This window comes from Gobio gobio, assembly GCF_949357685.1.
Source record: "Gobio gobio genome assembly, chromosome: 15".
Classification (NCBI taxonomy): domain Eukaryota; kingdom Metazoa; phylum Chordata; class Actinopteri; order Cypriniformes; family Gobionidae; genus Gobio; species Gobio gobio.
The window spans coordinates 15,087,495-15,103,833 of NC_137108.1; the positions used below are offsets into that span (position 1 = coordinate 15,087,495).

The following is a 16,339-nucleotide window of genomic DNA, read 5'->3' on the forward strand; positions in this document are numbered from 1 at the left end:
CTTATTACAGTTTTTTTTTCAATTGCTAACACCCTAAAATTAAAACTTTCCCACAATTTGCAAAACCTTACACTCAAGGAGCAAAACACCGACCTAGATTTGCACAACTGTAAGCAGATTGTCAGCTTCACCCTTTTTGCAAAACATTACACACAGTGATTTGCAAAACACTAAACACACTTGCATGCATTTGACACTTATCATCATGACATTTATCATGATATCCTTGCCTTGCAATTTCAAAGCAAAGGCTTTCAAATGAACACACCCATGAACCAATTGGTTAAACACAGCCACCAGGTGTGCACACACACTGGTGCTTAATTGTAGACACACCAATCAGGTTTAACCACTATAAAAAGATAACAAGTAAGTTCACCTGTCTTCAACAAAAATAGAAGGCAATGTCGCAGTAAGAGGAAAAGTGAGGATGAGAGGGGGAGCCCGTGGAGGAAGAGGGGTAGAGAGGGGAAGAGAGGGGAAGGGGGGTAGAGAGGGGAAGAGAGGAAAAGAGGGGAAGAGAGGGGTAGAGACGGGAAGAGAGGAAGAGGGTAGAGAGGGGAAGAGAGAAGGAAAGGGAAAGAGAGGAAGAGAGGGGAAGGGGTAGAGAGGGTAAGAGGGATAGAAAGGGGAAGAGAGGAGGGAGAGAGGGGGAAGGGGGTAGAGGGGAAGGGGGATAGAGGGGGGTAGGAAGAGGTAGACCTGGAGTAGGATGTGGAGACGGGGACCAAATTTATCAGATGCAATTCGTGCAACCTTGGTTGACCATGAGTACTGAGTACCCATGGGTTGACATTGAGAGGCTAGACAGAGAGTTCAGCCCAACCTCAGCAGATATAAAAAAACAAACCTTTGAAAATGCATGAATGAATCAAATGCTTTTACAATGAGGAGAGAAATAAATATTTTCATCAATATGCAGAATTGGTCTTGTGTGTACTGTTTGGTCAATATATTCATATACTTTACTCTATCAATATCTGAAAAAAATCAAACCCCGATTATATCATAAGAAAAGTAGTGTTTAAGATTGAGAACAGCAGTGTGTAAATGAATCAAACAGGATCCGATTGTATGAACCATGTGTGTGCCATAGGGTGTTAAAATTGGGTTTTGTTAAATTATTGTAAAATTTTGATAGAAGCATTTCATTTTGCAAAAAAACTGAGGTGTTCTGCTACTTGTGTGTGTGGATGTGTGAATTGTGAGTAGTGTTTTGACAAAATGAGCAATGTTTTTTAAAATTGTGCTTAAGCAATCGTAAAAAACTGTAATAGTAAAATCCATGTAAACACATGGCTTTAGTAGTTTATTGCTTTATAAAGTGCAAAATTTTATTGCTGAAAACAGCAGTATGGTAAAAAATAAAAAATAAACATTGTGGCATGTGCAAACCACTCCAATATATTTCATCTCTACCTTTTATGGCTTCCTAGTTCCTCAGTGTTAAAGAAACTTTCAAATCTCTGTGAGATGTGTGATATTTTAAAGAATACACAAATGCACCAGCTCACCATTGTGAGGAAGATGCCAAACTCAGGGTTCATCTCTACGTTATCTCCATCAGTAAAGATGAAGTTCTTCCGCCGTTCTTTCTTGCAGGTCAGCACAATGGCGATTTGTTGAGCCGCCACTGAGAGCACCGGCAGGTCGATACGGTTAAACTCATCAAAACATCCCCAGGAGCCAGACTGCGCAAGACCTAAAGATGGAAAATAAATAAATACCAAATAAATAAATAAAATCATCATTGAGTATGCAAAAAGCAAAACATGAACACTCTGATGAAATGACTAAATTAAAGCAGGGGTTTCTCATGTTTAATTTCACACATCATATCATCCAAATATTGTTTGTGTATGGGTAATGAATTAGGGATGATTGCTTACAGATTAGGAATTATTGCTTACATGATTATATCACATGGATATGCTTTCATTTAATTTGCAACAATAAACTAACGTTTGTTTTTATAATGTGCATTCAGCACACATGTGTGGCACCTTTGAATATTCTGCCCAAGCCTCTGAAGTCCATCTGGTCGGAGCAGTTGAATACCACCACATATTTGCCTAGGCAGCGGCCCATGTCCTTAGTGGTTTCTGTCTTTCCTGTTCCTGCTGGTCCGGCTGGGGCTCCACCCATGCTCATCCCCAGAGCTTGAGCTAAAGTAATGTAGCATCTAGAAAATATATAAAATTAATCTAAAATCATCCAGAGATGATTTACGGCAAGAAAAAGTAACATCTGCACTGCAAAGAAACCGTTTCTTAATCAGTATTTCTGTCTGTTGTCCAGTAAAATATATATGATGCTTTATAACACAGGATGCATCTTTAATTAAATGTCCTGTTTTTTTATCTTGTATAATTGTATGATCTATGAGAAATTACATCTGCTTTGTAATTATACATAAATTGCCCCACAGTGAGAAAATAGAGGTAAACAAGCTTGTAATTGCTAGCAGCACCTGTCAGTGAGAGGAGTGATGACCAGCCTGTCGGTGCAGCCTAGAAACTCATTCTGATACACGAAAGCCACATCAGTGATGTTGATCATCATCTTATCCGAGTCCTCATTGAAGTAAAAGCGGCATTGTTTCAGCCATTCAAAGTCTGTGGGGCTTTTGATGTGCAAACGACACTGTAAGAAGAACAGAAAAGATTAGTTTTTGCTGGGTGGTTATCTTTTGAAGTTGTCTCAAAGGCTACATTTACACATTTACATTCCGATTTATTTTAGGCACCGATTTAAAAGAACGATAAAAAGACATCTGTCATACGGAAGCAAACATGGGGGACATTAAAGTAAATGATTACATGGTTATTTATAGTGTGATCTGCTGCGGAAGCCAGTGAATTTATGTGAGGGCAATATAATATGATGAGAGCCCTCTTGTAATACTTTTGAGCTCTGACACATCTGTCCTTCACTGACTACCTTTCACATCTGTCTTGATAATTTTGGGAATGTAAAATCTTTGAAATGACTCCCATGAGCGCAGAATTGTGTACGGAGTACATTTTAGGACATCCTCAGACCTCAGTCACATGATAAAAAGGCGTCATGCCTCAGACTAAAAGGCTTCAGTCATTGGACAAAACGGCATCGCGCCTCAGACTGAAAGGCTTCGGGCTCTATCATACACCCAGCGCAATGCAACGCCAGATGCGACGTGTTTTTTGCTAGTTTCAGCCCAACACAGTTATCATTTTAACGTTCAGCGCCATTTTGTCAATAGTGCAGTATTTTTTTGTGTTATTTATAGGGTGCATTAGTAATATGGGCCTAGGCGGGTGCACAACGCGCACACACTCTACATATTACAGCAGCACAGCAGCATTTTTAAATATTAAAAATAAAGGGATTCCTCTCTGGAGAAGCCTTCAGTCTTTCCGCCATGTAAATAGTGAATCTGCCATGGTGCAAGCGCAACTGGCATTTAAAGGGAATGGGAGATGAGACTCTGATTGGTTTATTGTTATGCCCAAAACACACCCATGACTCATTAAGAGGTACAACATTTTTGGGCCTTGTGCCTGCGACGCCGACCATTTTTTTCCATCTTAAACTAGCAAAAGTGGCTTTGAACACACCCTAAGTGCACCTGCGCTGTGCGCTTTAGACCATGTGCTCAGATCATTAAAATAGGGCCCTCCAGGTCTCAGGAAAAACAACATCAAGTGTCAGGTCTCGTACAATTAGACATCAGACAAAACTGACTCAGACTAAAAGGCATCAGACGTGAAGGCATCGATCAGACGAAGTGGACTCAAGGCCCCGATGTATTCACTGCGAAGTTAATTTTCCTTTTTGCTTAGGTGTAAAACAAAGTTAGAGATACTTTTGCAAGGCAATATAGTAGTGAACTTTTCAAAAAATATGTACACACAACAAAAATGACTGCAGTGAAAGCATCAATAGCGATGTAAATTAGGTTCACACCAGCTCAACAAATCAGCACTTCAGTCTATTCACGTCACATTTATATATTTAGTACTTTATACAATAGATTACTTTAAAGCAGCAGCTTTAAATATTAAACATGAAAAACAAAAAACAGTGACAGTGTCACTATGTGTGTATGTTAATTATGCAGAATCTATCTATTTATGGTACTAATTTTATGTAAGTATATAATCCCTTGGCAATGTCCTTTATGTGGGCTAATTATTCAAGCATTAAAAAAGATTTTAAAAAAGCAGAGAGAGAGAGAGAGAGAGAGAGAGAGAGAGAGAGAGAGAGAGAGAGAGAGAGGTAAACTGTGCTTGATATTTCATTCTTAGTTTTAATTAATGTTACACTGTTCAACAGAAATAAAGCAGTTTTCCTGTTAACTCTGTACACAAAGCAGGAGTGTGCTTATAACAACACAGTCTCAAAAGATTTCTTTCACTTCACCATAGTTTGCCATTAAGTTAGCTAGTTGCAATGTGTTATTTAGCTAACGTTTTAAACATGCAAATAAAACATACGAAAAATACACATTTACAAAATAATCTCAGCAGTAAGAAAATGGCGTGCATGTGAAGTCATATTGAGGTGGTGCAATTCAAAACTTTCACGCTTCCTTCTGAGTCTGTTTCGTCCGATGCCTTTTTGTCTGATACCTTTTAGTCCGAGTCCGTTTTGTCTGATGCCTTTTAGTCTGAGTCTGTTTCGTCTGATGCCTTTATGTCTGATGCCTTTTAGTCTGAATCAATTTTGTCCGATGCCTTTATGTCTGATGCCTTTTAGTCTGATGCATTTTAGTCTAAGGCTGTTCCACCCGATGCCTTTATGTCTGATGCATTTTAGCCTGAATCCGTTTCATCGGATGCCTTTTAGTCTGAGTCCATTTTGTCTGATGCTTTTTAGTCTGAGTATGTTTCGTCTGATGCCTTTATGTCTGATGCCTTTTAGTCTGAGGCTGTTTCGTCTGATGCCTTTATGTATGATGCCTTTTAGTCTGAGACTGTTACGTCTGATGCCTTTTAGTCCGAGTCCGTTTCATCTGATGCCTTTATGACTGATGCCTTTTAGTCTGAGTCCGTTTTGTCTGATCAATGCCTTTATGTCTGATGCCTTTTAGTCTGACGCCTTTTCATCATGTGACTGAGGTCTAAGGATGTCCTAAAATGTACACCGTAATACGGACGAATGTTGATCTAGAGTGACGTAAAAGTCACATGAATTCCGATATGACTGTTCAGACTGCAGTTGCATTGCAAAACATCCAACCTGTATCGGATTTAGAAAGTGGCTTAAATCGGAATGGAAAAGATCAGATTCCATGTGGTTTGTGCTGTTCACACTGTCATGAGAAAACCAATTTGGCATTCATTCATGAGATATCAAGGCATCCAACCTTGCCAGTTGACATATCCAAATTATGAGAAAGCAGTTTAAAACATTAAGAAACAAACCATATTAAATGTGGGTGCCTGCATTAGCTAAAACTGCCTTAGCCTATTGTAGAGCTTTAAAAATTGAGGATAATAAAGTTCTAAAATCCTAAAATACAGATCTCAAATGAGCAACTATCAACAATGCTGAGAATTTATTAGAATAACAATGAGTCAGGATCTTAACTTTTTACTGACCAACCATATAGCATAATGTATATTATATAAACTAGATAAATATATTCTGGCACTTACCAAATCATCAAAGATGTCCCTCTGGTGTACATGAATGGTGATTAACGTTTCATACTTTGTCCGTTCAACAGCTCCAAGGTCCTTTGTGGTCATGTCAATTAAATTGTTGAGAAGCTCAAGAAAAAACTGGTTGGTTTTTGCCATGATCTTACGGTCATATCTGGCATTGCTCAAAGCATCCTCAGAATCCTTCGTCCAGATCATCTGGATTCCTAGTAAACCAACCTAAACCAGTAGTGCAGTTAATATACTATACCATTTATTTATTTTTTTATTTACTTTACAAATTGTATCGCTGTCATTATTTTGAATACCTGTGCAGGATAGGAGTCCAAAAATTCAATCAACTCAAAACCAGAGTCTTGAATGGCAAGTGCAGCCTGACGGATGATAAGGTGCAAAGACCTCTGGGATTCTTTCAGTAGCGCATTAAGCCAGACCTCCACATTACCCTCCGCTATAACAGGCCTGTCCAACTCAACTGTCTCACCCTCTCGTGATGATATCGCCAGAATCTTATCATACATCTAAAAGCAAATCCAGTGTTGGTTATTTGTGAAAAGCAAATGTTTAAAAAAAGAATGATCTTAAAACATGACAAAGACATGCAGCAACTGTTCCAGCATTACTGGAACTAGTTATAGAATTACTATAATAATTATGACTTTTACGAATAGTAAAAACAGTTTCCAAAACAGTTTATGGAATTATATGTGTGTTTTTATATGCGGATCACTTTTGATAATAGAGCTCATACTCAAGGAGGGAAAAAAAACACCTCAAATTTATTCAGACGCCTGTAAAAATATATGCCCAAAAATATGCTATTTGGTATAGTTACTGATATTTATATGGCCAAAAAGTAAGGTGAAATTCTAAAAGGTTGTAAATGTATATCAATGAGATCTTAGTATAGCAGTATAGCAGACTACTTACATAAAATGTATATAAATATCAGTTGTCACTCTAGATCTAAGATTATATTTAAATGCTTAGATTTATGATCAAAGTTCTGTAGTTTTTATTGTGGGGGACAAAACATATAATGCAATGCAATACAATGATGATTGAGAGATGTATAAATAAACATCCTCAAAAGCCTGATGGATTATATTTGATACTCACATTTTAACATGATGTTTCTCAAAAATCATGTATGGATAATCAAGTAAGCCTAAGTTGCTTCAGTCCAATAAGTGTTTATCTTGAATATTACTAACAATACAAAAGTTATTCTTATTTACTTTATAAAAATGTGTATAGATTTCACAGCAAAAAGAGACATGTAGCAGGAGGTTTTTAGAATTATATTAAAAGACCTTTCACTTGCTAAAAAAGTACAAACTATCAATTAGAGGACAGAAGGCATGTAGTAGATTGTGTCCAACAGCAAAGTTTTGATCATGTTGATAATTTAGAGGCCTAAATTTGTGTATCAAATATGAAAGTAGGCTTTATAGGTTAAAGTAGCAATCACCTTTTCATGGAAGCGGACACATTTGATGTTGTCAAAGATGTTGAGCAGGTGGGCCTGGATGGTGTGCGAATCAGATGCTTGGCCCAAAATCTCCAGCAGTGCAGGATCTGATACAAAGAAGAAACGTGGAAACAGCAAGCGCTTTTTCTCCAGATACCTGTTAAGCAGAAGACAAACTTAAAATTAGCTGCACTATAAAAAATAAAAAAAACGGCACTTTAAACTGACAAAAATAAGCAACTTAAAATATGATTGTAAAATGGAAAAGGTAAAACTTGTTTATCACCCATTTTTTTTTTCCAACTCAACCTACAGTAGTTGTGTCACCTGTGATAACAGAACTGCAAAATTCCCAGGTGCATCTTGCTATAGAAACTAACTATAAAACTGCTGAATCCTGATATAAGGACTTGACTGATAAACAGATGTGTTGATTTACCCTGTGAGAGATTTTTGACACATCTCTAGCTGTTCAAGCAGGTGAGGCAGCAACTGACCCATAGTCTCATCTCCCACACATGACTGGACTACATTGGGCATCTCATGAGCTCGAGTCATGATTTTCACCCAGGATTTATCGATGTTGGAGAAGCGCTTTGCCTCCTAAAAGAGAAGGTTTCACTTGAATTTGTTAAGATTTAACATAAAATATTTTGACCCATTTTATATTAGGTGGCATTAGATGAGTAATTAATGACAGAATTTTCATTTTTGGGTGAACACTTTAAAGGGATAGTTCACACAAAAATTAAAATTAGCCCATAATTTACTCACCCTCAAGTCATCCTAGGTGTGTGTGACATTCTTCTTTCAGACGAATAAAATCGGAGTTATATTACAAAAGTCCAGGCTAATCCAAGCATTAGAATTGGCTTAATAGTGGCTCTGTTTTTGGAGCCCATTAAAAGTGCATCTGTCCGTCAAATAACGTGCTCCACGCGGCTCCAGGGTGTTAATAAAGGCCTTCTGAAGCGAATCGACACATTTGTGTAAGAAAAATATCCATATTTAAAACTTTATCAAGTAAACTTTCGGCCGACCGCCTTCTGTGAAAAAGTGTTGAATGTTGTAAGTGAAACTCAAGATGCGTACATGACGTCATGACGAGCTTACCTGGTCGCTTTAGTCTTTCGATCGGCAGAGGACCTTTCAACAATTTTTCCATAAATTGAACAGGGAAGGCGGTCGGCCTAAAGTTTAAAGTTTAAGTTTTAAATATGGATATTTTTCTTACACAAACGCATCGATTCGCTTCAGAAGGCCTTTATTAACACCCCAGAGCAGTGTGGATCACGTTATTTGATGGGCAGATGCACTTTTTATGGACTTCAAAAACAGAGCAACTTTTAATCCAATTCTAATGCTTGGATTAGCCTGGACTTTGGTAATATAACTCCGATTTTATTCGTCTGAAAGAAGAATGTCATATACACCTAGGATGACTCGAGGGTGAGTAAATGATGGGCTAAGTTTAATTTTTGGGTGAACTATCCCTTTAATAAATGTCCAAGACAACTTCTAAACATGTTTAATTAAGCAGAAAACTAAACAGTATTACACATGCATATTGGGTAGTTAGTAAATGTTTCAATACACTGAGCTATGATCCTCTTGTGGGTTCAAAATTAAAATGTGTCATGAGCAGGACCTGTTCCCTTCTTTTACCCATTGTTTCTTCACTTTAAATAAAAAGGCCAAAAACGTTCAATGTACGGAAGTGAGACTGAATTACTTATATTACCTTTGGCAGCTGTTTGGCTATGTCTCCACCAACAAAAACAGCCTCAAGGTAAATCCAGAGGTTTTGTACAGTCATCCAGTTCTCAATGATATCCGTTGTGTTGGAGAGGTTCTGAACCCACTTCTGGATCTGGGCTTTGAACGGTGTGTTGTATCTATAGAGATATAAGACACAAGGTCAGGTGCATTGGAGGATATGCTAAATAATTGTCCTAATTCATTCCATTTGATTTGTCTATGCTTTATTAAGGGTACGTCTTTATCTTACAACATGTAAATAACATTTTCACAGAAATAAGTAAATAACATTATCTTCTTAGGCATACTAGAAATAAACTGTAACCGCAAGGCAAGTAGAATTTTCCAGAGAAATTAATTGTTGATCTAATGACTCACCTGTTGCTCATAAGGGAACCAAGCATCATCAGGCTATCCTCCATGTTAGTAATGATCTCAGATGTACTGTCTCCTCTCAGAAGGAGCTCGCCTCTGGTTTTAAAGTGGGCAAAGGTAAAGGTCTTGTTGTCCCATTCCGCAATTACTTGCTTGAGTTTCTGCTCGATGTCACGCTCCTTCACAGCACTGATACAGATATCCTGCTCCAATGGTTTGTTACAGTTATAATGGAATTCTTTACACATTCTTTGAAAATTTGGAATCTATGTCTATGGAATTAAAAACTAATTCTGACCTCGATTTCTTCTTTGTACTTCAGCAGAGGGGCTTCCATGATGTTGCGAAGCTTGAAGTTATCAGTTTCGACCTCAAAGGTGTGACCTGTGACCTCAGTAATCCTCTTCCAGTGGCGTGTCATCATTGCTTTGTTAGTCATTAGATCCAGCAGTGGGCAGCACTCACTAAATTCGTCAACAGTTTTTTTCAGGTCAAGAAATGCCTGCCACTCTTTTAGGGCCCGCGGCAGCTTACGGCACCTACAAAACAAAAAAAACAAAAGGTGTGAGATTTAAAGTTGACATTTAAAGATATTGATTATTAGCTTTGTACATTTGTGTCCACTATTAGGCTACTGTAAATGAACACTGAGTGACTGCATATAGTAAAGATGTTCATACCTATTATATTGAACTCATGTATACGTTAAATTGTATCGGACAGAAAACTCTCCTTTCATCCTATTATTCTGAAATGATTATTGCATTACACTAGTACTTGCCCCAACACAGCTGACTTTAATTTCAGTCCTTGACAGGCATGGAGAATTAATCTATTCTCTGAAAAGCTTCTGCGATTACCAGAACAGACCAGCACAATTGAAATCCCCTAGTGCCTTCATGCTTTTCAATGTAACTTATTACATGACTGCCAGAGAGACTTCAGAAATATAGTTTGACTTCTGTACCCTTCTCACCTCGTCTGAAACTCAAGAAGTTCATTGTTAATTCTGTCAATGTGAATTTCGGCCCATGAGATGTCATAGTAGCCATTGACTGTGTCAATGACACTGTTGTAGAGTCCATAGAGTTTTTGGAGAAGCGTCAACTGTTTCCTGATCTCAAGCAGCTGAGGATGCTGGGTAACAGATAAGCCAAAGAGCTCCTCCCCACCTGTATATGTGATGTACTTGCGGAAGAGGTTGTCAAAGCGATTCTGTGAAACGGCAGATCATTTAAAAAAAAATAATAATCAAACCAAGGATTAATTTAAATGTATACATAAATTACATAACATGTGTACACAACATCATGTACATTTACTATGCAAGAACAAATAGAATATGGAAAGATACGGTAGACATGAAACTAGCTCAGTTATGTAGGAAAACGGTAAGTTAAAAACAAACACACAAAAAAAATATACACTGTCACGGACATGGTCATGTTTAAATTCTGTCCTGTTTAGTTTTCATAAAAAAATTTTGTGAGTTCTAGGGAAAATTCCAAAAGGTACTGACCCTCCCAAATGGCCCACTTCATATGCACTTTCAGTCTTGTGGACTTAAGCTGGGCATACACTGTGCGATTTCTGTGCGATTTCAGCAAGGTTACCTGCTCACACTGTACGAGTAGTTTGCATGCGATGTCAAGCCAAAGCTCACAATTTATGTGCTCACACTGTGCGGTCCGATCGTCGAGTGCAACTTGTCTGCTCACACTGTACGAGTGAAATATGCGCAAAAAAACCTATAATAGAGAGACTGAGACAGCCTATCAAATGCATCAGCTATCGATATCAAGAGCATTTACAATTTATGTATATAAATGAACATTATTATTAGATAGGCCTACTTTTATTATTAAATTTATTTTACATTTATTGCCCCCGCACAGGAATTATTAAAGGAATTATAGGCATATAATTAAAATGATTATCAGTCTATAATATGTCATAACACTGCAATAATATTATCAGAAAGTAAGAGCAGCTTTATTTAAAAAACAACTTGTTTAACACGAAATGGGCCTACTTCTCTTCTAATTTGTTTCACAATATGGGCCACAAGAGAAATATTAAGAATATAAATTAAAACAGTTATAGGCTACTTTATCAGCATATTTTAAAGAAGATGAATCTTGTCTCTGTGAGAATATGCGGCGAAAGCTCGTCAGATTTTACTTTCACATTCACCATTGACTCGCCTTCATGATTTAAAACGAAAAGAAAAAAAATCTATATTGCGCCGTGACATTTTGTCATTCTTTTCTTTTTTCAAATGATGGACAACGGTTCACATTTTCCCCATGATAATAAAATAAATAAAATAATTTGTGAAAGTAAATTAATGTTCGAGGTTAAATGAATAAAAGAGGCACTGATAGGCTAAACACAGTGGTTTGAACATCTTAGATTATCCATTTTAAAACACGAACTGGAGGCAAGCAACAGTTTACTAAATTGTTGCAATTTGATAACTGCCTACAGAACTTTTGTTTTCTTTCTTGTTGCATTAAAGATGAAATGGTTCAACTTTGCTTTCGAGCAGGCACATTTATGAGAAATAGAGCAATCAGTCCCCCAGCTGTTTAATAACCTCACGAGGAGCGACCAGAATTTCTGACATGCCAGAAATTCATCCGACCATCCAATTGCCGATCGGGAGAGGTTTGTCACCTCTCGTTTCCCCCTGTACACTGCACGGACACCTCACGACAAACGACGCATGATAAAGCTGAAAATCGCGGCGACCCAAAAAAGAGTTGCGCGAGTCAAAATTCGGCTCGAAATCGGACGAAAATCGCACAGTGTATGCCCAGCTTTACAATGGCTGCCGTGTGCGCATGTCTGTTAAGTCCTTAAGACTGTAGGGTGTCCCATTTGTCATTTGTGGTCTGATTGGAATTTGCCCCTAGTCATTCATTCATTTGTTGTCATGGTTTCCAATTAGTTGCACACCTGTTCCCTGTTCCTTTGATTAACATCCTCAATGTATTTAAGCCTTCAGTTCGCTCCTCCTCTGTTCATTGTCTTATGTTAACATTAAGTTGGCATGTGTTAATGCTATTTCTCTTTGTGTATATTAAAAGGCTAGTTCTCTTCTAGTTCTACATGTTAACCCGTGACAGATACTTTGTACCAAACAATTTTAAAGGGGAGAACATGCAAACTCCAAATATGTTTTTTTTTCTAATTGATCAATTAACCAAACAAAATCAAGTATTCTGTGTAATGTAGTTATATTATAATATTATTTCAATGACATTTCAGTCATGTTTATGTTCATGCAAATAGGCATTGTAAATTACAGGATACTGTACCTGAAACATAATAAGCCTATCACTAGCATCCTGGGGAGCCAATCCAACCACCATGGGACCATCCTGAAGATTTGACAAGCACAAAAGAAATGTATGCACATATTGTTAATTAACCACTTAAACAACCACTTTGGTATTCCTGTTCAATGGAAACATCAGTTGTTTCAAAGAATCACTCAGATTCTTGTGTGGCATAATTTCTTGCATTTATGTTACAGAATACCCACAGGAATAGAAATGCAGGAAAACAATTGTGTTTGGGCTTGAAACCATAATTGCCTGAGGGATCGTCTCAAAGCAAGAGAAGTGGATGGATATGTTTTACCTGCCCCTCAAGACTCACCCTATCATAGTCATGGTAGAAGTGTTGGCAGTCTTCCACAAAGGTCTCAACGTTTTTGATGAGTTCTCCTCTGAAGTTTGGTTGGAGGGACACCAGCTCATTCTGCACCTCTGTGCTATGGGAAAGCAGTTTCTCCCAGGTGTACCGAAGTGTGTCCACTTTCTCAGCTTCCTCTTTGGCAATCAATAATCCATACTTATGTAGCATGGCGTAAGATTCCTGCAGGCCAAAACCAGGGAAATAGACATACAAAGTTGTATCATAGGATAATACATAACTGTTTTATGTTCTGTATTTTTGAAGATCTTCATGCATTTCTTCACAGCTCCAAAAAGGAGAAAAAAACACACCATAAAGTCTGTTCAACATGCATGTTAAACATACAGTATATTCAAGATCTTCTGTAATCAAATCGTATGGAATTATTATGATTTTGAATTATAATTTAGGGTTTCAGCTGTGCTCACCATGAATTATAGTTACATGAAAAAGAGCTGCAAGATTCTTCAAAATTCCATTATGTGTTATATTTCAGTTTATTTGTATGTACCTCAATTGGACCAACTTGAAAGTCTATGGAGATCTGGTGTTCTCTGATCTCTTTGAGTGTTGCCATGGCGATACGAATATCATCCAAGTCTTTAATTTGCCTGTTGAGTTTCTTGCTCGCCTCATCTATAAAGGTGAAGATGCGTTCCATCTCCATGTGATACTTTCTGTTGCAATGGTGACCAAAATCCACCATCCAGCTCTTTGTCTCAGCAGTAAGGGCCAACTTCAGATCCGCTGTAGGTAAGTTCAGCAAAACACAAAGAATAAAGGGGCCTTTTGTAGTTTAATTATAATAATAATAAAGGCATTTTTTTCCTCCAAAAGCTGTAACTTGCTAGCAATCACACTGCTACTTATGTATAATAAAGGCAATTCTCACTATTAAATATTATTATGACTTTTTTCTCAACAAACTCCTAATTACTGCTTATTAATAGTTAGTAAGGTAGTTGTTAAGTTTTAAGTGTTAAATATTAATTTATTAAGTGGTGTAGAACAAGGTCATGCAAAAATAAGGCATTAATATGTGCTTTTTAAGTACTAATAAACAGCCAATATCCTAGTAATATGCATGCTAATACGCAACTCGTTAATAGTGAGAATTGGACCCTAAACTAAATTGGTACCATAATAATGAATGAATCTAAATTAAATAAAAATGTTAAATGAATATATAATAAAAAACAAGTACAGCAATATTAAACATGTTCACTGTATTGAAGAAATCATTAGCCATTTTAATAAACATGCCTCTTGGCTGTCTGCTAAACTCTTTATCACTATTAGAACACTTGGGGCCAGATTTACTACTGCTTGTGCCAGCGCAAACCGTCTTTTGGCGTTAAAAAAAACGACTGTCAGGATTTACTAAAGACATGCATTGAAAAAATTGCGCTGAAATAACGTGGACAGATATTTTTGCGTCTGACCTTATTGCATATTAATTTGTAGGAGTCCCCTTTCAGACACAAAATGTATGGGTGGAGATTATTTTAATTAATTACATAAATGAAAGTTTGCGCTAGTCAATTTACTGGTATTTAACTGCCCCCCCAAAAAGCATGTCTTAAACCAGACACTAATTTGACTGCTCTTGGTAGATTGTGTTGGTCATTATGGAAATGATCCGGCTGCGACTGTGTTCTGTAGATCACGCACAGAACTTTCCACTCCTATTGGTGCTTTTTTGGAATTGTGCTCTTACACTAATTTTCCCTGTTTAGTAAATTTGGCCCTTAGAGACCTTTCAGAGTCTGTTTACCTGTATATAGTGCCAGAGCTCCTACTGAGATAAACTCAGGCTCTGCATTAATCTCTAGCTCCAGATCTCTGTAGTACAGGATCTGAGACTCAAATTCAGAAAGAAGAGGGTTCCCCTGGATGAATTTCTGGATGGTTTCCTCTCTATCTTTCTTCCAGATGTGGTGATAGAGGCTAAAGCGATCCAAAGCGTTCATTATTTCCTGTATAACACGACAAGTATCACACATTACACATCAGACAATATCACATTGTCACATTATAAACACAACTGAATGAAGCAAACATATTCAGCAAGGGCTATATAGACTTGTTCCAATGGGACAATAATATTTGTGACTTTCCAAATACTAACTGTTTTTATATGCTTTAGAAGAAAGTTCAGATACAAAAAAGCATCTGTAGCGTGCTGTGAATTGCCAAAGAAAATAATTTGTGTTTACGGTAATGCACTTCAAAAAAGATTTGGGGTGCACAGATCAGTGGAAATTGCAGAACTTTCAAATGTAAAACAAACGATCTGCTCTCACTTGTGTCTTCGTAATGAATTATTATTTTTTTATTATGGAACAAAGCACATATAGATCAATCAAATGTTCTGGCAATCAGCCTTCTTCATGATTACTGATAATAATTAATTAAGAAGACACAAGCGAGTGCGGATCTTTTGTTTTTCATTTGAAAGTATTACAGCAATACACTTACAATGGAAGTCTATAGGTCAAGGCATTTGAGAGGGTTTAAAAGCAGATATGTGCAGCTCATATTTTTGTAAAAGTGCTAATATTGAGTCTCCACTCAAAAATATGTTATTTTAGAGGTGAAGTTCTGTTCTAGGTCGGAGGATGGACTTCTGGTTTTGCCTTAATTGACACATTAAATTATACAAATGATTGAATTATATTTAAATCATTTTAATTTGTGGGCAAATCTCTGGTAAATTGATTAATAATAGTCTGGGACTATGTCATGAAATAGGAAAAAAAATCAAACCTTCTTGGAGGAGTTGATGGATGTACTAAGAACAGAGACCAACTTGACAATCTCTTTGTTCTCAGAGATGCTTTTGTGGTAGTTCTTGATTTGGATGGGAATGGCCTGGTTTGCAGATGCCGATATATCTGAGGTACTGCCTTCAGGAGGAAAACAAATTCACAAAGAAGAGTCATTAAAGTTAATAAACAAGAGCACAGAGGAGCTGTAAGAGAAGAATACCTCTGAAAAACAATACTATTATCTTTTAGCCTCAAATCAGTTCTATTAAGGACTCTTCATCTCTAATCTATTTTAAGAGAAGGAAAGATTTACAGGCTGAGTCGCTTCATTACAGCAGAGATGTGTTGTTGTGGCACTGCTGTACTCAGTCAATTTTGTGTCAGTTTCCCTATTCTGAGAGCGAGCAATAGAGAGAGAATAAAGGATGTGGAAAAGATAATCGTGACACTAAGGACATGTCACCACTTCATAAAATCACATCCACAGCCTGAATTCATTATCTTTATCTCCCTTTCATTTATCAAATGGTTGGAGATCAGCTTATCCATCCAGAGCTTTTCGGCCATTATAAAGACATTTTTTAAACTGACCAAGGACCTGTTAGTTCTTGATTTGCTCT

At 37.2% G+C, this 16,339-nt stretch overlaps 1 protein-coding gene across 1 annotated transcript in view; it reads right to left on the reverse strand.

Annotated features, from left to right (window-relative positions):
- The window catches only part of dnah5 (dynein, axonemal, heavy chain 5), a gene marked incomplete at both ends in the record, with an annotated part of 196,011 nt that overhangs the window by 125,767 nt on the left and 53,905 nt on the right, over positions 1-16,339 (reverse strand). The window contains 16 exons of the mRNA XM_079837438.1: positions 1,515-1,702; positions 2,004-2,182; positions 2,471-2,643; positions 5,640-5,864; positions 5,954-6,166; positions 7,117-7,273; positions 7,556-7,719; positions 8,858-9,011; positions 9,253-9,452; positions 9,548-9,788; positions 10,226-10,464; positions 12,570-12,632; positions 12,913-13,131; positions 13,463-13,698; positions 14,726-14,927; positions 15,718-15,857. Coding sequence (XP_079693564.1) covers positions 1,515-1,702; positions 2,004-2,182; positions 2,471-2,643; positions 5,640-5,864; positions 5,954-6,166; positions 7,117-7,273; positions 7,556-7,719; positions 8,858-9,011; positions 9,253-9,452; positions 9,548-9,788; positions 10,226-10,464; positions 12,570-12,632; positions 12,913-13,131; positions 13,463-13,698; positions 14,726-14,927; positions 15,718-15,857 — 2,993 coding nt within the window. The remainder of the gene's footprint in view (positions 1-1,514; positions 1,703-2,003; positions 2,183-2,470; positions 2,644-5,639; positions 5,865-5,953; positions 6,167-7,116; positions 7,274-7,555; positions 7,720-8,857; positions 9,012-9,252; positions 9,453-9,547; positions 9,789-10,225; positions 10,465-12,569; positions 12,633-12,912; positions 13,132-13,462; positions 13,699-14,725; positions 14,928-15,717; positions 15,858-16,339) is intronic.